At 42.8% G+C, this 25590-nt stretch overlaps 1 protein-coding gene across 1 annotated transcript in view; it reads right to left on the minus strand.

Annotated features, from left to right (window-relative positions):
• LOC311242104 (uncharacterized protein) overlaps window positions 1-25194 on the minus strand; it is a gene marked incomplete at its 3' end in the record, with an annotated part of 40693 nt that extends 15499 nt beyond the window's left edge. The window contains exons 1-3 of the mRNA XM_084331055.1: window positions 25093-25194; window positions 7959-8466; window positions 3391-3522 (exon numbers count right to left, since the gene is read on the minus strand). Coding sequence (XP_084187181.1) covers window positions 3391-3522; window positions 7959-8454 — 628 coding nt within the window. The 5' untranslated portion in view covers window positions 8455-8466; window positions 25093-25194. The remainder of the gene's footprint in view (window positions 1-3390; window positions 3523-7958; window positions 8467-25092) is intronic.
• Between the last annotated feature and the right edge of the window lie 396 nt (window positions 25195-25590).

The raw sequence follows: 25590 nt of genomic DNA on the forward strand, positions 1-25590 counted from the left end.
CAAATAACATAGTATAGCATGTAATTTAGAAGAAGAAAATGAGGTCACAGTGTTCGGTATAGACATATGTACAATGTTCTGAGTTACCATATAATATACAATACTATGCAGTGTACTAATGTACAGTACTATATAGTGCAAAGCAGAAATGGGATGAGGTACAATTTAGGGAATGCAATCTGTTAATAACATTTTCAATCAATCAATCAATCATTCCGTTCTCAGAATGGATTTGACTCGAGAGAGATCATCAGCAGGCTATATATGCGGAAATATTCAGACTCTAGATCTATTTGCAGAGCCAGATGAGATGAGGCAACCTGTGCGATTGGCTCTTGTCGTTCAGTATATTGACAAAGCCTACAGTACTTTGCTGGAACGATTAATACTGTATACAAATGTCTTCTTTCGGTTTCACTGTAAAAGTCTGTGAGGAAATCAACGGAGCGATTATCAGTGCGCGGCCGTAATGTGCTTGCGTGCACGTATAATATTGATCATCTAGCGTTTATTTGAAAACGATTCATAAAAAGGCCGACGAATATCAACGTTGTGGAATATTCCACTAAAAGACGATTTTCATAGAATGCTCCAGAATGAGCAGTTTTTTATATCAAAACGGGGGCTTTTCTAACTGCTCTGAAACGGAAACGACGCGATAAAAAAACAATCTGTCTTCACAGCACTGACTGGAAAATAGTCTTTGATAATGCGATGGGCAGATTAGACACATAGCCATAATTTTAAACATAGATTAGGCGATATTAACGTTAACATTGGCGCCGATGGTGGCATTCAAGCGGTAAAACGGAAAACCAGGCGTGGCACTGAAAGAGTTAAGAGGTAAATTGAGCTAATTTCTTCCCTCTGGCTCTAGTCTCATAATGTAAGGTTATCCTATAACCCTAGTTATACGAGTATAGCGAGCGCTCTGCTCTATTTGGAACCATCCCTTTATCCACACAATAATGAATAACTTTCTCCACATGCACAGACCTATTTACCTCCGCCTGGCCACACCCACATCCGCTCCTATATAAGCGGGGTCGTGGCCACACAATCAGCTCCTTCCCAAGTCTTTCACCACCGAAGGCGAAGACCACGGGGGCCTCAGTGAGTCAGAGCAGAGCGCTCGCTATACTCATATAACTAGGGCTATAGGATAACCTTACGTTATAGATTGTATAGCTTTACGCTCTGCTCTATTTGGAACACAGGAGCTGAGCAGAGCGAAAAGCTCGACAGATGTACCCGGTGAGGCCCCCTACAACCATCAGAACCGGGGGGGGGGGGCCCGAGCCCCCCGGTGTCCCCAAGTGGAGGACGGGAGGGAATCGGATCCGACTGTGCGAAGAGGGTTTAGCACTTCAAACGCACAGGGTGAGCAGACCGTGGGACTTACCTTCATTCAGAAGGACCCGCGACCACTCAGGCGCGCATCCCACATGCCACCAGGGAACGGACGGGAAGCAAAACACCTCAGTCACAGCCCCCAACATCACGGGGTTGAAGGTCAAGAACCCAACCCCGTGGCAAGGCCGCAGCAGTGGAGCGCAGAGGAGGTCCCAGCCCTAGGACAACCTGAGGGCCAGGACCCCCCGAAAAAAGGGGCCTGGTGAGGCCAACGAGGCCGTAGCCTCGGGACCCCACCAGACGGTCACTGGTGACACCACCCCCCACATCGCCAGCATATCGGACAGGGCCCAAATCAAGAGCAGGCCCTTCCCCCCTTGGCACGCCGCTCTAAAGCACTCTACAAGAGGCTACCCCCCCACAACACTGCGGGGCCAGTCGGCGTGCCGGGGAGACAACCCCCAAGGAGGTTTATCCCTCAATCCAGGAAAACAGGCCCCAAGAGCAGAACTCGACCTGTGCCTGGAGCACTGCGGACTAGACAGGCGCCTAAAGGGCCTACTGTGAAAAGTCTCATGGCCAATATAAAACGCGCCCAGTGACGTATTCCATGGCCGGGGAAATCCTGTGACCCACTTATCCTAATATGGAGTGGGACCAGGGAACTCCCCCCCCCCCTTCCCCCTCCCTGTGACGCGCTGACCCCACAGCCCCAAGAGGGAGACTGACGTACGGGAGGTCCAACCCCCTGGCCAGTTTACCCCATATGACCCCACACCCCGGATACGATGCAATAACAAAGCAGCGCCATGACACCAGTTAGCAGGTATATGCGCTTTTCATGTAGCACGCTAATAACTGGTGTCATGGCGCTGCTTTGTTATTTTGGAAAGGGGCGATGTTTAGCATGGAATAGCGCACAAACTACAGTATGTAGAAATGAAATGGTTAGTCAGTATTGGACTATGAACAATGCCTGTCAAATGAGCCATACTATTGTCTCCATAGCTATAATACAGAACACACGATGGGTCTGCAAACATTGCGAAAATGGTCAATAACGCTGGCGCCATTGAGTAGAGATGAGAAAACAGTGTGGCGGTCATAAGTTAACAGTGTAGTCAAGCGAGGAGAGCTGGTCACTGTGATCGCACGTTGCACGTTCCAACTCGCAGATGGTTTGCCCGTGGTCATTTATTTTCAGCAGCAAGGGTTCGGTAATACTCTCCAGCTCCGTGCACACTGCATGGAATTCAGCTCTCAAGTTAGTTGCCAATGAGTCAATTCTACCACAAATATCCTCCTTCAACGAGTTCAGCATAGATTGTAAGGCCACTAGATCAGAGGCGTTAGCCGTGTCCATGCTAGCAGCTGGCACACGCAGTGAGGGTGGCTGGACAGTCAATTGACAGGTTTTGTGTCCGGCACGCGTGGTGCTGGATTTGAGTTTAACAGAAGACATGGCCGATTTAACGTGTAGGAAAGTATGTCCAACTGGTAAATAAACATACGTGAGTCGTTCAGTGTCCAAAAAAAGGTTATTAAAATACTATTTATAATTTAAATTTGTCACTAAACGGAGTGGCGGAAAGCACGTCTTCCATGCTCGGTGTCAAACTCGGTAACAATAGTATCTAAGGTACATACGATTAAATTTTTTTTTTAAATAGAGCTAAGGACAAAAGAAATGTGGATCCATCACGCTTGTGTCATGTGCACAACGCTGACTCATCAAAAATTAGAAAGCATTTATTTGTGCAACAAGTGAGGACAACAGACCTATCTAATCAAATTAGCCTAGCACAATCATGAGCACAATTCCTTGCTGTGCCAGATGCCATGGTGACAATCCTTTTGTTGTTTTATTTTTTAACTTGTCTAGCCTTTGTGAATGCTTAGACACACACTAACTAGTTTGATTAAAGGAAAGAAGGAGAGGAGAGAAAGCTATGAAGACACATAATAGATACATGCATGTTGGTGCAGAGAAAAGAGAACGAGAGAAGAGAAAGATAAGAAAAAAACAAAGTAACATACTGATAATCTGGAGTTCTGTGGGCTCCTCCTTCATCTCAAAGGAAATATCCTCGGGTGGCTCTAGCGCGTCCTGAGCCTCTTCTTTTTTAATCATCAGTAGGTCTGGGTGATCATCACCATCACTGGGTGCATCTGGGGCAGAAGAAGGCACAACTCAACATACAAGTCTTTTATTTCTAGGTCTGGAGTCAAAAGTATCTTCTTTTTTTATGTAATACATCAATGAAGCATTCATTCAATTCAAAACCCTTGATTACAACTGTCTGCCTCAAGGCTTTGTTTCAGCTATAGAACTATGTAGTAGTTGAAGTATATATTTTATTATCGTTATGCATGTATAACAGCAGAGTGCACAGACAATCATCAACCTTTATTTATACTCGAAAAGACAATTGAGGTCACCCTCATTTTCAATGTTGTCGAGACTTTACAGACATTTCAATGCACACATTTCTACAATATAACAATAATAACTATCTATATAGTATAAAATGAACATAGGCATAAAATCAGCACACAGACAATGATTACGGTATATCTAAGATATATATAAGATAATATAAGAGCTCAGGCTGTAGATGTATGATATGATGGTGCAGATTTTGTTAGGGATTGTGTTGGCAGAGGACCCAAACGCAAACAGAGATGAGGAGAGGTAGATGTAGATTGTCGAATATTGAGCACTGCTCCTTTAATTTGAGAAACTGGTAATGTAAAGAAAAGAGAGAGCAAGTCTCCCACAAAATACAAAACAAAAACCACGTCACTAGACGGCACTGCAAAAATACTCTCAGTAGAGACACTTGAATTAAAGAAGGCAAAAACAAACAAATGTGACACTAAACTGAGAAGGCTAGAAAACAAACGAAAACATAAACATAGCTAAGCTGGAAAAGGAACATAGTGCAAATGTTACCAGGCGAGTGAACGGAATACATAGGGAGCGTCACGATAAACAAGAACTCAGGAAGACCATCGGGGAGAAACAAACACGAAGAGCAAGGCAGGAAACAAAATGACGCCACTCCTAGATCCATTTCCGGTTTGTATGGCGCAATAAACGCCGAAATCATATCGATTATTGCGTTTAGAAAGCGATCCAAATGCACTATAGTGTTTGTCTGGATCCAGGTAACAAGATATTACTGCCGGAGGGATTTCCTCGATGCACCAGCCAATAGGGGGTATCTGCAGAGCCGCAGAGCCAGGCTGGACGGGTTGGAGGCGGGGCTTCGTGGTCTGGACAAGTATTAGTGGTCTGGACAAGTATTTGCACTACTGCGCACCATTTTCAACTTCACTTTCGTCTCGTTGATTGATTGATTGATTGAAAAGTTTATTAACAGATTGCAGAATGGGTACAGTACAGTACAGCTCAATACATACAATTGTTAAGAGGATGCAGACCTGAGAAAGACTTTCGTCTTGTTTCCATCAGGGTCCCCCATTTTCAATTCATCATATGACACACACGACATACAGATAGACAGTACTGCTACATCTATACATTTATGACATACCAGATTTTCAAATACAGTACTGTTTGTGATACTAAAAAAAATCCAGAAAAAGAGTGTATATACATTTGACATAGAAACTGTGCATTGGAGGAGGTTGGGTAGGTGGGGTGGGGCTGTACATTGGAGGTGGGGGGGGGGTTGGGTAGGGGGGACACACACTGTACATTGGAATACTGACATACATTTGACATAGAAACTGTACATTGGAGGAGGTTGGGTAGGTGGGGTGGGGTTGGGTGGGGCTGTACATTGGAGGTGGGGGGGGGGCGGGGGTTGGGCACATTGGAATAATGACAAAGCCATGCTAGTTTACATAGATCCCCCATTTTCAACTTACCTTCCCCCATTTTCAACTTAACTTTCGTCTCGTTTACATAGGTACATAGACAGTAATGTTACATCTAGACATTTATGACATACCAGATCTAGTAATAATAGAGTAAACTTGTACATAGACAGTACTGCTACATCTAGACATTTATGACATACCAGATCTAGTAATAATAGAGTAAACTTAACTTTCGTCTCAGTAACTATGTTCATAAAGTGTTGAGTGCTACAGTGTAGGTTAGTTTATTAGGACAAGTGCATGACAGTAAGGTTAGTTAGGGTTGGATTTTTTTTATTTAGATAATGGTTGAAGTAGTGAGTCTTTAGTCGACGGCGAAAGATTGGACGGGTTTCAAAAAATGGACTCTTTATACTCTCACGTGCTCCAGTCCACATGCATGCGCATACACATTGCGCACTCCAACACATAGCGAGAGAGCCCCCCCCCCCCCCCCCCCCCCCTCATCCGCAATACTTGTCCAGACCACTAATACTTGTCCAGACCACGAAGCCCTGCCTCCAACCCGTCCAGCCTGGCTCTGCGGCTCTGCAGATACCCCCTACTCGCACCAGCGCCACTTCCGGTTTTGGCGAGAGTGTAACTCGCCCGACCATCCACCAGGCGGCGGTATTGAGGCGTTGCAATCTCATACAGGGTGCCGCTGCAGTCCGGAGGGAGGCTGGATGAATTATGAATGCCATGGCGAAAAAATTAAATATTGATCCCAAAAACTATTTACGCCATTGTTGGCGTTCAACGCATGGCGGGCAAAAACGGCGTAAGTCGTTTTTGGCGACCAATGTGTTAAGCAGTACTGTATATTTGTATATCTTGTATATCATAAATGTCTGGATGTAACAGTACTGTATATATCTACTCCAATGCCACTGCCGACAGAGTCGGCCATCAGACGCTGCTTGCATGTAATAGGGATGTATCTGTTATTTAGTTAGGCCTACTGGACATTTTCGTTGACATAAGTAGATTTTTCGTTTTTGTTTATTTATGAGTTAATATAAACCGTGTTTCGAACGTTTTTGAGGTTGTTAAATACACGTTTTTGATTTCTTTAAGTGGTGAGTGAAGTTTTTTTTCCGTTGTCCGCTTATTTCTCGAGAGATACAATGTCAATGTTGAGACCTTGAGATCACAATATCGTGATTCCGAAACAAAATAAGGCGAGTCCTTATCACAAACTGTTGCAAAGATATTTAATGTTTTGCTAAACATGTCTAGTTTTGCTCCCGGCTTCAGTTAAAAGCCAAATTGCATCCTAAATTTAGTTAATAGACGCCAGACAGAAGAGCTCTGCACTCTGATGTTGCGGATAGTTGAGGATGTTGGCATCACGCGTGAGTGGTCCCAGGATGACCTAATAATAACTTAACATTATTAGTTGAATAGTTACTGTACAGGAATTACAGGAATCATTTGAATATGTGAGTTACGTGAATATAGCTTGCCCGTGGACACAGACATTCATACGCATTAACAGCTCCGTCTTTTAATACACACTTATATCATACAGTAATGTTAAATAAGATATTGAAAGATGAAGTTACAAATGAAAAGGGGCAAAAGCACTTACTCTTTGACAATTCTACAGCACAATGGGTTTTAAAGTGATGTCAAATCGGAGCAAAAAAAGCAGAATCCGCTTCAAGAAGACTCACTACATTAGGTATAATAATTCCAACAATTGCATTGTTACTGTTCACATGTGTGGTGCCGTCAGTTATATTAAAAGGATACAGTTTGAATGACCTATAGAGAATGGTACCACTATGGTATTTGAGATATCGCTTATCGCCACCTACTGGCCCGCATGCTTGTTGGAGCAATTTATATGAGTTTATGTATTTGCGTCTGGATGGAATTTTCTTTTTTACGCTGCCGTGTGGACAAGGATATTTTTTTAAACGGAGCCTTAAAATATCCATTTAGCAAAAGATCCAGATACGTGTGGACATGGCCTAAGGCAGGGGAAACAAGGCAGACAACAGAATTACAGGCAAAGACACTAATGAGGTAAACAAGGTGACAAAGGTATTGAGCAGACATAACTGAACAAGGTGCCATGTTGGGAATTGTCCAGCAGGTGGAGGAAGTCCATGGAAGAGAAAGTTCAAAGGTGGGGGTTGTTGAGGAGTACAGACAGGAGGGAAGGGTCCTGGGAGCTTCTATACTTTAAGCAAGTGGCTTGTCCTTCCGCGTTCCCGTTTTGCGCTCTGATTGGCCACACACGTTTCTGGTCATGTGACATGTGCGCCAATCGTGGGACGGCAAGTTTTTGGACGGTTAAGCTTAGGCGCTCTTTCGAAATTAAACATTTTACTCAAAGGAATTGACTAAATAGTTTGAAACTTTGCTGAATTCCATTTTCAAATCATTTAAAATGTTTCATTCCACTATATTCATGAAAGAACCTCAAGTCATGAGTTCATTTGAAAAACTGTTTAGTTAACTTTAAGTGGGAACAATCAAAAGTCAACAAAATCACCAACCTCTTCAGCTCCTACAGAGCAGTTTCACACCAAATTGTCACCCCGGGACCATCCTTTCAACCACATTCTGGATATAATGAAATTAAAATCTTTCTATGTGGGTTAAAATGGTAGGTTAATTTTTTTTTGATTTATAAATTATGCATTATTGTTAATAAGGATTTAGTTTGGACTCAATCAATTAATTTCCACTTCAGCCAATTAGTCACTTACCTCCATCCCCCAGCACTGGTGTTTCTGGCCCACAATCCTCGTTTGAATTTGACTCCACGTCATCATCTGCCTCTCTATGTTTTGAGGTTGTTGTGCAGTCAGAAAGGCTGTGCTCCTCATCTTCTTCCAATTTCACTTCAACACTTGCATAGCTATATTTCTGTGTTCTGAAGGAGTCAGAAAGGCTGTTATCTTCACTCAGCTTTGATATTGTATTCAAGCTGTTTGCATCCTCGCTGTCTTCTTCCAACTTAACTTCAACACTTGCATCGTGTTTTTGTGATATTGTATCAAAGTACTCTGCATCTTCCTCTTCCAACTTAACCTCAACACTTGCATCACTGTGTTTTTGTGATATCGTATCAAAGTACTCTGCATCTTCCTCTTCCAACTTAACCTCAACACTTGCAGCACTGTGTTTTTGCGTTCTGGAGTCCGAGAGGCTGCTAGATCGTTCACCTACACCAGGATGTGAGGGAGTGCAAGGGGAGGCCATATTCAGAAGAATCTGTGGGAAAGAAATTAAGAAATGTCAGTTTATTTGACATGAATCCCTACAGACATTTATATTGTACTTCCATGTTAGCTCATCTTCCATGTTAGCTCATCTGTAGAACATGTACTATAGCAGGGGTGGCCAACCAGTCAGAGACTAAGAGCCACAAAAATTACTGTGGTACCACAAAGAGCCACACCATATAGCGTTTCTCAACCTTTTTATTGAGTTACGGCACCCTTCATGTGTTTATAGGTCTCACCCTCTGGCCTCTGAAGTTGCTAATGTCTTTTTTATTTGGGCCTCACAGGGTTAAAGGTACCCTGTGAGACCCACGGTTGCAAAATTACAAAATCACTTTTAGCCATTTAAAAAAAGTCTGTAAATGTTTATTTAAAAATTTTTAAGCACATAGTCAATTGGTCCTGTTGTTCAGCCTCACAATGCTATTTGATAGTAAATGTGTTTATGTCCCACCCTCTGGCCTCTGAAGTTGCTAATGTCTTTTTAATTTGGGCCTCACAGGGTTAACCTCTTAAGCCCGAGATATACAGTAAAAGTGTATATTTTCAGCATTACGTTTGTTTACCAATGATTTTAACTGTTTAGTGAAATATAAGATTATAGAAATCTCAGGGCATTGACTCGGAAACCGCCCGGCACATATTGACAGGAGGAAGTGGAGCAGCCAAAAGTGAGTGTAGTCTTTTGAAGGAAGAGACTCAGGGCTTTCGAATTTCGAAAAACTACCCTATACCCAGCTCACGCCAGCCCCTGTTAATCATCTGACTTCTGGATTTACTTTTTTATTTCTCTTATTTTTTGGGATTATCTGCCACAAACCTGAACGTTATTGCCATAAAACAGAACGCAGTTAGCTTATCTACCGTTTATCTACTGTGAACGTCTAGCAAAAAACGGTGTTGCAATATGATGAAAAATGGTGGAGAAATTTACATTATAAAAAGATGGCAGAATTCAGTAATGTATACTACAAAACCTTCTGTTTAATCATCTTCCCTTTATTCATTTGCTTAGATTTTTTTATTTTATTTTTTTTAGCATGGTGTTATTCACAGTCAAAGATACATTTTTTTTTTTTTTTTTAATATAATTGATATTCTCCTTTGGTTCATTACAATTTACTCAACCTAGTAACAGACACACTATTTCTGACACTGGGAATACATCCCTGAGATCCATAGATGTCCCTAGATTCAGATACCAAGAACATGCAAATGGCCCATTAAAAAAATCTGTAAATGTTTATTCTACTACGTCCTTATGGAATGAGTGACAATTTTTTATAATAATAATACGGTAATAATAATTATTATTAAAAGAAAATTATGGATGGAAGAGCCACACATTGACGGGCAAAGAGCCACATGCAGCTCACAAGCCGCGGGTTGGCCACCCCTGTACTATAGCAACCTCAGGTGGTTACGAATATGAAGCCATGCCATAACAGTTCATGAAAGGTTTATGTCAAATTAAGAGAAGTAAAAAGCACCCTACTACTATTATGATTGGCATCAATACAATACAGGTTTATAACTGTACCCAGGTATGATGGCTGCCATGTGGTTCCATCCCAGAATGCAATTTGGGATGGAAGGGAGCCTAGTATTATTTTAATTATGGAAGAGATCATTTTGGATAAATTGATTTTAACTTTAATTATATTATTCAATGTTTGTATATAAATTTATGTAGTTACTGTCCATGGGATGTCAAACCATTCCACTACATGCCAGCCGGACCCAATACCCTCCCCACTCCTCCAGACCATAGCTCCGATGGTGCGGGGGTCATCAAAGAGAAGCCGGCTATTCTCTGTCCTTGCTCCACAATGGTGGAACAAACTTCCCACCTGAGTCTCTAAAAATACTAACATTTTAATTAGGGCTGTCAGTTTATCGCGTTAATTAGATTAATTAATTACACAGCAAATTATCGCGTTATGAAAATTAACTCAAAAGTAATTAAAGATTTTTTATATATATATATATATATATATATATATATATATATATTTTTTTTTTTAATCTCATTCATTCCATAAGAACGTAGAATAAACATTTACAGACTTTTTTTTAAATGGTCCATTTTCATGTTCTTGGTATCTGATTCTAGGGACATCTATGGATCTCAGGGAATGTATTCCTAGTGTCAGAAATACTGTGTCTCTTACTAGGCTTGAGTAAATTGTAATGAACCAAATGAGAATATCAATTCAATTTAATCTTTATTTTTTTTTAATCTTTGACTGTGAATAACACCATGCTAAAATTGACCAGACCTGAAAAATCTAAGCAAATGAATAAATGGAAGATGATTAAACAGAAGGTTTTGTAGATACAGTACTGAATTCTGCCATCCGGACACATGCAATTTGAAATATGATTATAGAATATAGAATATCAGGCCTAAAATGCGATTAAAATGCGATTAATTAGATTAATTAATTACAAATCCTGTAATTAATTAGCATTTTAATCGCCTGACATTTTAATGTAACAGTAAAGTGCAATAGTAATATACAGGTGATCAAACTTGGTATAAAATATATAAATTAGTACTACTGGGTAATAGTGCTAATCAGATGTATGTAGTACAATACAATACTACTACAGAGTTGTAATATTAATATGTACAGTGATACAGGTAAAGTCTGGTAGTAAGTCATACTGGCCAGCGTAACAAGTAAGAGCAGGTAAGGGATGTGTACAGAAACTACAGATATATAGTATCTAAATATATGTAAAAGGGATTATATGCAGGTATGTGCAGACAGATGTGTATATTAGGCTTGGGCGGTATAATTTTTTTCATACTTTCATTTGAGAGCTAACGATAGTAGTACTAGGAGCTGCAGGCTTCTGGCTACCATTCTGAGAGCTAACGATAGTAGTACTAGGAGCTGCAGGCCTCTGGCTACCATTCTGAGAGCTAACGATAGTAGTACTAGGAGCTGCAGGCTTCTGGCTACCATTCTGAGAGCTAACGATAGTAGTACTAGGAGCTGCAGGCCTCTGGCTACCATTCTGAGAGCTAACGTTAGTAGTACTAGGAGCTGCAGGCTTCTGGCTACCATTCTGAGAGCTAACGATAGTAGTACTAGGAGCTGCGGGCTTCTGGCTACCATTCTGAGAGCTAACGATAGTAGTACTAGGATGCTGCGGGCTTCTGGCTACCATTCTGAGAGCTAACGATAGTAGTACTAGGAGCTGCAGGCTTCTGGCTACCATTCTGAGAGCTAACGATAGTAGTACTAGGAGCTGCAGGCTTCTGGCTACCATTCTGAGAGCTAACGATAGTAGTACTAGGAGCTGCGGGCTTCTGGCTACCATTCTGAGAGCTAACGATAGTAGTACTAGGAGCTGCGGGCTTCTGGCTACCATTCTGAGAGCTAACGATAGTAGTACTAGGAGCTGCAGGCTTCTGGCTACCATTCTGAGAGCTAACGCTTTACGGTATTTTCACAGCACTGTCGCAACATTACCGTAAAGCGTGAACACTGTTGTGTAGACAACCAGCTCTGCGTGTGCTCGCTCCACTAGAGAGGACTGGTCTCGCCTTCTGCTGGCGCCTGTTGTGTGTGCACTACAACCAACCACTGTCAAAACTCTGTTTCAGTGTAATGGAAACTGAAACGCATCTGTGATTTTGACGGTATTTCTAAATACCCTGGTATACCATAATACCGTCATACCGCCCAAGCCTAGTGTATATATATAATATATATACTGTAACAATAAATAAATATATATATATATATGGTATACATGGTGCACCGTAAACACAGATCTAACTGTTGTAAGGAGTAGAACATGACATCTTAGCGTGACATCTTATTTAGTAGTGTCAATACGGGTACAAGGCCACCCAAAGAAAAAACGGCATGGGATGCGATAACAGGTGAGGGTAACGTGGTGTCAGGAGAGAAGCGCACAGCAGCTGAAGTGAAAAAGAAATGGGCTCAGTCCACATTTTCGCAAAACACACGAGAGAGATGCCGGCCACTGGAGGAGGAACAGCAGGCTCAGGGTTGTCTGAGGTGTGTCAGCTGCTCCAGGGTCTTTTCAGCAGTCTGATGCTGCGTCCGACAGTGGAACGAGTATGCGCGTGGCTCTCATTATAGTCCGATGCGGAACTCGACGCCACATTCTGCTCCATCAGGGGGAAGCGCATATCCGCAATCTCCTAATAAAACAAGGCCGGGGCGTCGCAGATGATTAGAACATTGGAGTGGTATTGCTTTCTGTTGAGATATGGAAGGCTGCCTTGATGCGCACTTGCATGCAGTCAATTGTGCCGATGGTGTTGGGCAGAACAACAATGGCATGGAATCCTCTCTTGACTGTTGTTCTATATGGGAATTGGATGTATTGTGTGGCCAAGTTATAAGATTCCATCCACGACTCGCTGGAGGTCGCGGCTGATGGATGGCTGCGATACACCCACACTTAACTCCCTCTGGAATGTCCCAGAGGTCCAAGGTGGACAGCACTGGATGTGTGGTGGCACAGGGTTTGAGCGTCTGGTCCGACTCCTCAGTGCTGGCTCCAGGGTATTGCACGGCTCCATTAGGACAGGACTTGGTAGCCTGATTGAAGTGTCTCACTAGGTAGGTACTCATCGCTTTCCACTCCCTTTTAAATAGCATGATTTACATCAATTTACAAGATTGATGTTCAAGTCCACGTGCAAGTTCAAGGTTTTATTTGCCCAGTGGAATGTTTCTCCACTGGCTCTTACAATGTGCACACTAAGCAAGGTAAAATGGCAAATATATAGCCTACATGAAAGGAATGGGATGTGCTGAGAGCAGAATGTAGATGTGTCCATCTATTCCACTATCTACATCCCGCGATTCAGTTTAGTTTTTATTTATTTATTTATTCACTGCCATTTGCAGTGTTTGTGTAGTGCTTTTATTTATTTTAGGACATCACAATGCCTTGTTGAATCATGACTATAAATGTAAAACGTAATTGTTAATTGTTGTACAGAACTAGTCACTTTGGATAAAAGCGTCAGCCAAATGACTAAATATAAATACAGTATATTGTGGAATCCATCTGTGATGGTGGGATGTGTCTTCAAATAGGCTAAATGGATACAGATTATGGGACTGATAGATCATGGTCCCTGATTGGCTATATCTGTCTAGAATGTTCTTTGTTCTTCTTTTACCTGATGAAGGTCTAAGGCCAAAACATTGTATATCTATCTAATAAAGTTTATTGCAAGTAAAAGCAGTGTGTGGGAGCTCTTTCTTTTCTTGAATATTGGTGAACTTAAAAGGAACACGTCAACATTATGGGAAATTAGCTTACCGTCTTCTCCAGAGAGAGACAAGAAGATAGATACCAGTTTCCTCTCAGCGTTCAGTAGTAAGCTATACGACTGCAAGCTAGCCTAGCTTAGCACAAATGAATGGAAGCAAACAGTTTAGCCTAGCTTAAACTTCTGGAGGTGTGTTAGTTGGACAATGCCAAGGCTAACCGGTACTGTCCGTTTCCATTCATTGTGCTAAGCTAGGCTAACGTGCAGCCAGATAGCTTTCTACTGAACGCTCAGAGAGGAAACTGTTACCTATCTTCTTGTCTAATCAAATCTAATTAATTTGTAAAGCCCTCTTTAAAGTCTTCTTTAAACAAGTCAAGAAGAAACATCACAATAAATCAAGAACAAAATCCAGCATAAAATCCAAATATGCAACACTCGCAGTCGCAGACAGACCAGCGAAGGTATGGAACAACTCACTAGAAATTATAGCCGGGCCGTTAACGGCGTTAACGTGCTGCGTTAACGCTATACTAGTATCGCGCGATAATATAATTAACGCATTAATCTAAAAAAAAAAAAAAAAAAAAAACTTTTTTTTTAACATTTTTTTTTACCTTTATTTACCCAGGGTAGGTTCGCTGAGCACAGATGCTCTTTTTAAGGAACGCCCTGCTTCACATTCACACAGTTCCATTCACACCTGGGAGCTGCCCAGTACAACCACAGTTGACACCATTGGCCACTGAGCAACTCCACTGGAGCAGTTGATTCAAGCCATGTCACATAGTTCAAGTTTGAAATGATTATTTCTGTTTTGCTCCTGAGAGTGTGCTAGATACTGTACTGTACTGGTAATATTATTTATTTGTGTTAACTTCTGAACAAAACAACTTATTAAACACAAGTACATCTTATTGAACATTATTTTGATATTTCATTACCAATTATCATAGCAAAACAGCTTTTTCAAACAGTCTGTAATGCATTTTGGAAACGGGAGATGGGCTCATGGTGTAATGGGCCACCTGGCCTGAGAAACATAAGGAGGAAAGAAAAAGTAAGGACTTACTTCTGGTCATTATTTGGGTAGAACACACATATTTTGAATGCCTTCGGCAGTTTTTTTTTTTTTTTTTTTTAGCCATTTTAATCTAGATGAGCTAACAATATACTGTTATCACCATACATAAAGCTTATATTGAAACACGTTGACATTAGGGCCGTTCTTTCAACCTCGAACCTACATTCCTTAGCAACCCGTGTAACCAGGTAAACAAATCACAGAACGATAGCCACGTTAGTTAGCCAGCACCAGAGTCATAGAATACATGGCTCTGGCCAGCACCAGCCAGGTCCCGACGTTAGCTCTCAGTACGATAGCCACGTTAGTGAGCCCAGCACCAGCCAGGTCCCGACGTTAGCTCTCAGTACGATAGCCACGTTAGTTAGCCCAGCACCAGCCAGGTCCCGACGTTAGCTCTCAGTACGATAGCCACGTTAGTTAGCCCAGCACCAGCCAGGTCCCGACGTTAGCTCTCAGTACGATAGCCACGTTAGTTAGCCCAGCACCAGCCAGGTCCCGACGTTAGCTCTCAGTACGATAGCCGCGTTAGTTAGCCCAGCACCAGCCAGGTCCCGACGTTAGCTCTCAGTACGATAGCCACGTTAGTTAGCCCAGCACCAGCAAGGTCCCGACGGTAGCTCTCAATACGATAGCCACGTTAGTTAGCCAGCACCAGCCAGGTCCCGACGTTAGCTCTCAGTACGATAGCCAAGTTAGTTAGCCCAGCACCAGCCAGGTCCCGACGTTAGCTCTCAGTACGATAGCCACGTTAGTTAGCCCAGCACCAGCCAGGTCCCGACGTTAGCTCTCAGTACGATAGCCACATTAGTTAGCCCAGCACCAGCCAGGTCCCGACGTTAGCTCTCAGTACGATAGCCAAGTTAGTTAGCCCAGCACCAGCCAGGTCCCGACGTTAGCTCTCAGTACGATAGCCACGTTAGTTAGCCCAGGACCAGCAAGGTCCCGACGGTAGCTCTCAGTACGATAGCCACGTTAGTTAGCCCAGCACCAGCCAGGTCCCGACGTTAGCTCTCAGAACGGTAGCCACTAGCCAGTTAGCCCGCAGCACCAGCAACGGTGCTTGCGTGTCTCATTTAATTTCCACCACTCCTGTGTGTAGACAACCAGCTCTGCGTGTGCTCGCTCCACTAGTGAGGACTGGTCTCGCCCTCTGCTGGCGCGTGCTGTGTGTGCACTACAACCAATGCCGTCCCTGTCAAAACTCTGTTTCAGTGTAATAGAAACTGAAACGCATCTGTGATTTTGACGGTATTGATTTTCAATACCGTCGGGATTTCTAAATACCCTGGTATACCGTAATACCGTCATACCGCCCAAGCCTGTATATGATTCCCATAATGTTACTTAGAATCTGTAACATTTAGAATCGATAGAAGGTCCTCCTCCAAACTAAGCACTAAATGGAACAGGACCAAGCTACATTGCAAATTCTTCTAGAATATTGTGATCATCTACTACTGGTCTATTGAAGGTTCCCAACCACAGCCTAAAGAGAATCGGGGATGCAGCCTTTGCAAACTATGTAGTGCACCAAAGCTATGGAACACCCCACCTATGGACATTATGGAAGCTTCTAATTTTTTTTTTAAATAAGCTAAAAACATACCTCTTCACCTTAGCATTTTAATTAATAAATGGTGAATGGTATCCAAAGCACTTTACAATTTGTTCCTCACATTTTACCCATTCACTCACACATTCACACACCGACGGCAGGTAATCGGGAGCAATTAGGGGTTAAGTGTCTTGCTCAAGGACACTTCAACAGGCTGCCTGGGAGGAGCGGGAATCGAACTGGGAACCTCCGGATTACCAGACCACTGCTCTACCTCCTTGAGCCACTGTCGCCCCCTCCACTGCTGATTGTACTGTAGATTGCACTATTTTACTCTGTCCATTCTATTTTACTCTTTTATTACAGGTTCTAAACTTGTCCTGTGTCAAGCAGGAAGCAGGAAGAAAGACTGTGTAGGGGACTCAGGCCTAGAACTGCACCCTGAGAGAGGGAACTGCGCCCTGAGAGAGGGAACTGTGCCCTGAGAAGGAGGTTTGCCCTGAGAGGGAGGTTCGAAGGGTCAAAGTGGGTATCAAACAGAAGGGAAGACTGTCGGTTTCTAAACTGTGGATATTAGGCTTGGGCGGTATCACTTTTTTCATACCGTTATACCTTGATTATATAATACCCCGGTGTACGGTATTGAACGGTATGACTTTCATTTTCATCAGCGGGGGGGGGTGGCAACCCGTGTTACCAAGTAAACAAATCGCGGAGATGGCCAGTTAGCCCGCAGCATCCGAGTGCTACTATCATTAGCTCTCAGAATGGAGCCACTAGCCAGAAGCCCGCAGCATCCTAGTAATACTAACGTTAACTCTCAGAATGGTAGCCAGGAGCCCCGCAGCACCCTAGTACTAGTAACGTTAGTATTGTGTATTCAAAAACACACCGGACTGCGACGTAACGTTTTACCGTTTATTTGCTTGTTCCACCAGTCCACAACAACACACACTCTCGTTACCACAACGTTTTACGGTATTTTCACAGCACTGTCGCAACATTACCGTAAAGCGTGACCACCGTTGTGATACACATACACAACAGTTAGCTCTCAGAACAGCCAGTTAGCCCGCAGCACCAGGCAGCAACGGTAAGCGTGTCTCGACTCTCATTTAATTTCCAGTGAAGCTGGGTTTTCCCTCCTCCTCCTGTGTATAGACAACCAGCTCTGCGGCTCGCTGCCTCGCTCCACTAGTGACTTGAGGACTGGTCTCGCCCTCTGCTGGCGCGTGTGTGCAGTGCACTACAACCAACCACTGTTAAAACTCCGTTTCACTGTAATATAAACTGAAATGGATCTGTGATTTTGACGGTATTGATTTTCAATATCGTCGGTATCTCTAAATACCCCGGTATACCTTAAAGTGGAAATGAAGCAGTGCGATAAATACATATTCATATCATCACATTAGTATTTAGATAAGCCACAGAAAAAATCACGTTATAAAAATAAGCAGTTTCTAAGAAAAAACGATTTGTTATGTGCATTTTTGAAGCATTTATCATTATGGGCGCGGCCATTTTGTTGCTGACGTCATGGGGCTTGTTTGGTGTATACACTGCTGGTTAGCTGCCTATAGTGAATGGGTCAGTCGGTAAATAAAATGTTGCCTACAAAACAACGGGACCGCGGTGGTTCTGTTTGTATTGCTCCTGGCTGTTCAAACTAATTTTACCATGTGAGAGAGAGGAAAGTTGGTTAATTTCCACAAACTACCAGTGAAAAAAACAGTGTTGTTGGCATGTTGGCTCAGGCTGGCTGCACTCAGGCGGCGTGATCAGCCTGTTGGACAGGGAATGAAGATCCCCAGAGAACACTGCATTGCCTCGGATTATGTTGTTGGGGGTGGAAGGTTTGTCCAGAAGACCACTAATCAGCTGAAGCCTGATGCGGTTCCCTCGGTCTTCGACAGACAGACCGGTGTTAGCTCTCGGGAGCGATGGCTAGCTGGTTAGCACCAGCCGGGGACCGGCGTTAGCTCTCGGGAGCGATGGCTAGCTAGTTAGCACCAGCCGGGGACCGGCGTTAGCAACCGGGAGCGTCGCGGAGCATTCAGCCTGCTGGCTACCTAGATCCACTTCAACCAGCGTCGCGGAGCATTCAGCCTGCTGGCTACACAGCTTGTCGGTGTGCTGGAGCCTCGGCAAGCTAACGGTAGCTGGCTACACAGCTTGTCGGTGTGCTGGAACCTCGGCAAGCTAACGGTAGCTGGCTACACAGCTTGTCGGTGTGCTGGAACCTCGGCAAGCTAACGGTAGCTGGCTACACAGCTTGTCGGTGTGCTGGAACCTCGGCAAGCTAACGGTAGCTGGCTACACAGCTTGTCGGTGTGCTGGAACCTCGGCAAGCTAACGGTAGCTGGCTACACAGCTTGTCTGTGTGCTAATAGCCTCGGCAAGCTAACGGTAGCTGGCTACACAGCTTGTCGGTGTGCTAATAGCCTCGGCAAGCTAACGGTAGCTGGCTCCAGGCTATTAGCACATCGACAAGCTGCTGGAGCTCCCGACGCTCGGCTGGTTGAAGTGGATCTAGGTAGCCAGCAGGCTGAATGCTCCGCGACGCTCCCGGTTGCTAACGCCGGTCCCCGGCTGGTGCTAACTAGCTAGCCATCGCTCCCGAGAGCTAACGCCGGTCCCCGGCTGGTGCTAACCAGCTAGCCATCGCTCCCGAGAGCTAACGCCGGTCTGTCTGTCGAAGACCGAGGGAACCGCATCAGGCTTCAGCTGATTAGTGGTCTTCTGGACAAACCTTCCACCCCCAACAACATAATCCGAGGCAATGAAGTGTTCTCTGGGGATCTTCATTCCCTGTCCAACAGGCTGATCACGCCGCCTGAGTGCAGCCAGCCTGAGCCAACATGCCAACAACACTGTTTTTTTCACTGGTAGTTTGTGGAAATTAACCAACTTTCCTCTCTCTCACATGGTAAAATTAGTTTGAACAGCCAGGAGCAATACAAACAGAACCACTGCGGTCCCGTTGTTTTGTAGGCAACATTTTATTTACCGACTGACCCATTCACTATAGGCAGCTAACCAGCAGTGTATACACCAAACAAACCCCATGACGTCAGCCATGACGTCAGCAACAAAATGGCGGCGCCCATGTTGAAAACAGGGATATTATATTTGATTTTTCAGACAAATAAGATAGATTTCACATTTGATTATAGAACCCTGTCTTACACAAGGTACACAACAAACAAACTAGGATCACATTGTTCACTGCTTCATTTCCACTTTAATACCGTCATACCGCCCATGCCTAGTGGATATCAAACAGGGAAGGTAAAGACGGTTTTAAACTGTTGAACAGTAATTCAGAACTATTTTATTGCACTGCACTATTGCATCATATTGTCTATTTTAAAACTGCCATAGAATCTAAACATAAACAAGGTGGCCTATTGGGATGTTAGATCCTAATGTGAATAACTGTGATTTTATATGTCTGCACTTTATGTGCTCATTTTGTGCCTCTCTTTTTGCTGCTGTGAATCTGCACCTGGCTCGCTGATAACAAACTATCATTACAACTGGGTAAAACAGAGTCCATTCTCTTTGGATCAAATAAACTCAGCAAGGCCAAGTTCAACGGCTTCTCTGTTACAGTGGGTGACAATATTGTCACAAGGAAAGATGAAATTACATACCTGGGTTCCATCCTAGAGGCAAATCTTTCCTGTGACAAAATGACAACCAATGTAATCAAAAAAGTCAACCAACGAACAAGATTCTTGTACCGGATCTCCTCTCTGGTAAACAAGAATACCCTGAAGACTAACAGGAGCACTCATTCAAGGGTACTACGACTATGCTTGCACCTCAAAGGCACTAAAAACAAGATTACAAACATCACAAAACAAACTGGTCAGACTACTGCTTGACCTTACTCCTAAAACCCACCTCACCCCTGCCCATTTTGACAACCTAGGATGGCTCAAGTCAAGTCAAGAGTTGTATTTGTCACGGAAGCATACAGGGTATACAGTGAAATGCGGGTGGTCATGCCCGCAGCGATTGTGCAATAATACAAGTAATAAGAATAAGACATAACAGGTATAATGTACATTAAAGTTTAAAATGCATGGTAAAAGACATGCTAAGGTCCTGCGATAGTGCAATAGTGTTAAGCTACAGATGAGGCACTGGGTCTTGTACACTACTATACAATACTATACTATACAATATACAGTTATACTATATATCCTTATGCTAACTTGCTATATCCATCTATTTCTATACAAAAACCACTCCTGTTCTTTTTGTTTTTATTTTTTATAAAGTAAAGTGACCTTTTCATTTTGTAAAGTGACCGTTTGGTGTGAGCGTGTGCAGCATACTGTGTGTGTTCGTGCTAAAGTGACTGTTAGTGCAGGGCTGTACGCTAAGCTTTTTCACTAGGGGCACACTTGCCCCTAAATGAGAAATTTAGGGGCAAAAAATATTTTTTAGGGGCACATTTTTAAATAACAATTTTACCATTATTAAAAAAATATGTTCCTCCTGCCTCATTACTGTGGTCCTTTTATTTAACATTTAAGTGCGTTTGTTTTCAGGTTTGTATCTTTTATAATGAACCAACTGAGAAAGTGTGTAAATCACTAATAGAACAAAAACAACAAACTGTGTGTGTGTGCGCGCGCTTGTGTAGTGCTCCTTGAATGAGATCATCACAAGACACACACACACCATTAATCAGGAGGACAAGAAACTCTGCATACATTTGTTTCACAATGAAAAGTGCTTTAGAAATCAAATGAATTATTATTATTGTAAATAACCCCATGAAAGGTTTATTATTTGTATGGGTAATTACCTGCTTCATATTTGTGATGTTACTGGTTTCAGTGTGTGCCTAAAGTGATCAATGTGTTGGGCCGTTTATAGAGATCTATGCCAATTAATGTTTATGTATATCCGGGACTTTTTTTTTTATAAGAATTGAGAGGTATTTGTATATATGACCTTTATTTTGAAAACTGTTGCATCATCTTATCATCTCTCCACATCGGACGTGCTTGTCATAAAATGGACTGATATCCATTATCCACTCCGTTGTTCTTGCGGAGCAAGAGCCATATTATTATTTAAAGGAAGCGGCCACATTCAGTTTTGTTTCGCTAGGAATTATGGGATTTGGTGTTGGATGTATAGACTACGCAGACAGGGACATGGTCTTTAATCGCACGATAGACTACAAGTACCAAGTATATAGCGTGACCCAGATTCACTCCACGAAAATCTTTTTTTCACTCAGGCTATCGCAGTAAGTTCATTCATTGCCGACAGATTCTTTCATAGCACCACGACATTGTGTCAAGTTTCAAGTTTCAAGTTCAAGTTTCTTTAATAGTTGTCATACAGAAGTACAGAATACTTTTATACAAAATGCTTCTTACTGTTACGCTCCAGAGACTGTGCAAGACAAGATAAGTATGAAATAAAATAACATAGTATAGCATGTAAATTAGAAGTAAAAAAATGAGGTCAGTGTTCAATATAGACATATGTACAATGTTTGATGCAGAGTAGACGTAACTGAGTTACCATATAATATACAATACTGTGTAGTGTACTAATATACAATACTATATAGTGCAAGGCAGAAATAGGATGAGGTGCAATTTAGGTACAATTTACAGTAGGTGTACGAGTTGTAGTGCAAATCCTTTATCAATAAATATAAAGTGTGTTTGTGTGATCTAAAGTGTGGAGAGTGGGTGCTGCAGTGTGTTTGTTTGTTTAAGTGAGTGTGTGCGTGTGGGTGTGTGTGCTGTGAGCATTTGATGGTTGTTGCATAGTGTTTATTGTTCGTTTAGCAGCCTGATGGCCTGGGGATAGAAGCTTCTTCTGAGTCTTTCTGTGCTCGCCTTAAGACTCCGGTATCGCTTGCCTGACCGCAGCAGTTCAAAGAGGCAGTTGTTCGGGTGGCTCGAGTCCTTAATAATTCTCTTAGCCTTCCCCTTGCACCGCTTGTTGTAAATGTTCTGGAGGGTGGGAAGCCCCCCTCCAATTGTGCGTTCGGCTGAACGTGTCACTCTTTGTAGTCTGCTACGGTCTTGTGCAGTGCTATTCCCAAACCAGGAGGTGATGTTGCCAGTCAGGATGCTCTCTATTGTACATGAGTAGAAGTTCCTAAGGATCTTCTGACTGACTTGGAACATCCTTAGGCGCCTGAGGAAGTAGAGGCGTTGTCGTGCCTTCTTCACAACACTGTCAATGTGTGTGGTCCATGTCAAATCCTCGGATATGTGGGCTCCGAGGTACTTGAAACTGTTCACTCTCTCAACCGGTGCCCCGTCGATGCTGAGGGGGCTGTAGTCCTATGACCCCCGACCTCCTGAAGTCCACAATCATCTCCTTTGTTTTGCTGACGTTCAGGGAGAGGCAGTTCTCCTGACACGTCAGAGTCACTCCAAGCTGCACTTGAATGCACAGACTGGAGTGTATTCCGTGATAACACAGCCAATATTAACGAATACACTGAAACGGTGCTTGACTATGTCTGTACTCTGGTAGAAGAAACAATCCCCTCCACCACAATTAAAATCTACCCAAATCAAAAGCCCTGGGTAGACAAATCCGTCCGTGAGGCTCTGAAAGTGCGCACATCAGCATACAACACCGTTGTACAACACTGTCGCACTGTACAGCCTTGGTTGTAGGCTAATGTTTAAAAAAAAATATATCCAATTTGTATGGATTAATTTAGGAGTGAAATGCGAATGAAGGGTTGAAATCTCTACTCGCAACGTTGCTACCAGATATAATATTTCAATCGCAACGGCCAAATTAAGGGGCAATTTGCGACGAGATCGTCGCAGTGTACAGCCCTGTGTTAGTGTGTGTTGTACGTGCTCATGTGTGCTTGTGTGTGGAGACTAGTTGAGTTCAGTGTTCAAGACTCTGATGGCCTGGGGGAAGAAGCTGAGCCGAAGTCTCTCTATCCTAGTTGCTGGTGTGCGCAGGCGTTTGCCTGACCGCAGCAGCTTGAACAGGCTGTTGTTGGGGTGGTGAGGGTCTTTCATTATTCTGCAGGCTCTGGATTTGCACCTCTTGTTATATAAGTCTGTCTATATAAGTCTATAATGGCTTAGAGTAGATGACGGAGAGTACAGCTACTTGCAATGGGCCTGGTCTACAAGATACACTACACCACTAAGGTACCCATGTACATGTCGAAATACTTCCCAAAGGTCAGTGAATACCACGACCACAACACCAGAGGGAGTTCCACAAATCATGTCCAACACAGATTCGGCTCAAACAAGGGACTAAACACGTTTCGCAATTATGCCACAACAATGTGGAACGCCCTACCCACAGCCGTAAAATAATGTGAATCCCTACCCACCTTCAAAACCGCTCTAAAAAAGCACCTACGGGAGGCCGCAATTCGAAACTGGCCCCGGTAAATGTCCAACCCCCCCCCCCCCCCCCTCAAATGTATTCTCTTTTAGAAACTGTAAATAGACAGTACTGTATTTGTATCTTGTATGTCATAAATGTCTGGATGTAACTGTAATATAACCCCAAGAATGGTTTATTATTTTTTGAGTAATTACCTGTGTAATATTTGTGTTTAGGAATATTTACATTTACATTTATATATAATATGAATATCCAGGACTTTTTTGTTATTAGAATTGATAGAAGCCTGTGTGTGTGTGACAGTGACTTTAATTTATGTAAATCCATGTCGTGAGGCAACAGTGTTTTTCGGTCGCTGTCACTGGCTTTTGTTGACAGTTTGACAGTGCACTGCGAGAGAAGGAATACGCAACAAGTTTTAATGGACCCGTATGAGGCCATATCTCTTACGTGAGAATGTTATTGTTTTAAAAAGGAATGTAATACGATGTAAAAGGATAAATAAAACAGTGATTATACCATCAGTACGTATAAGCCACTCAATATACGGGGATCAGTTACAGTAACAGTAGGCTACTGTATATCTGTATGTCGTGCATGTCATAAATGTTATGAATTGAAAATGGGGGAGCCTGATGTAAACAAGACGAAAGTCTTGAAAGAATGTGAATCCTACCCACATTCAAAACCGCTCTCAAAGAGCACCTACGGGAGGCTGCAATTGGAAACTGGCCACCGTAAATGTCCACCCACCCACCCCCTCCTAATGTACAGTCTCCTCCCCATCATATTATCTGTTAGGATTCTGGGCAACAGTACTGTATATTTGCATATCGTATATGTCACAAATGTAACAGTACTATATATATATATACCTGTATGTTGTGTATGTCATAAATGTCATTATGAATTGAAAATGGGGGACACTGATGTAACAGTTAAACAAGACGAAAGTATTTCTCTGGTCTCCATCCCCTTAACAATTGTGTGTATTCAGCCGTACTGTACACATTCTGCAATCTGTTAATACCATTTTCAATCAATCAATCAAAGATGAGTACAGATGCAATTCCAACGCCTTTTTGTGTCCACTTTTAGTATAGAAGTCAATTAAGAAATGAGAGTTCAAAGTACATCATATTATCTTAAAATACCATCAAACGAACGTGACGTTTCGCAAGGGAATATTGTATAACTATCGTGCTGTAATTGTAAACAACCTCGCGGTCTACTCTACAAAGACGTACATTAATGAATGAATGACACTCTGAATGTGCCTTTTCACGCCTTGGCCGACACACAGAAGGTAGAATGTAGCTTAACTTACTCAAGTCCGATGCGAATATCTAAGTCGATTATCACAACATTAGTCCAGTCTTCAAACAGGGCGTTATTTATTATTTATATGGTTGCATTTGACCAAAACACAATAATAAACACGTTCTGGGTAATGGTGGCGTTATCTCACACAGGGCCGTCTTTCCACAACCAAACAATGCAGCGATTGATTGGTGCAAAAACGTCACAGAACCCTCCTCCTCTCTATATTCATTGAGCCCATTGGAGGAAAACAGGTGCCGATCAAGTAACCAACCAGGAAGTCCAATGTTCAAGGCAAGCCATTTTGATTTCCCATGTTTTCACTTTTGCCAGAGTAGCTAGACAGACTGTGACTTAGTTTTCTATTATTGGCTCAACTAATGTTACATTTCCTTAGGGCATATTGCAGGAAATACACCGACCTACTAAGACAGAGTATAACGGAGAATTAGTTACCGATTGTCTTGAGATTCTGCTGCCTTTCTCGAGTCTTGCCATTGAGTTG

The sequence above is a fragment of the Notolepis coatsorum genome (assembly GCF_963971535.1).
Source record: "Notolepis coatsorum genome assembly, chromosome: 1".
Lineage (NCBI taxonomy): Eukaryota > Metazoa > Chordata > Actinopteri > Aulopiformes > Paralepididae > Notolepis > Notolepis coatsorum.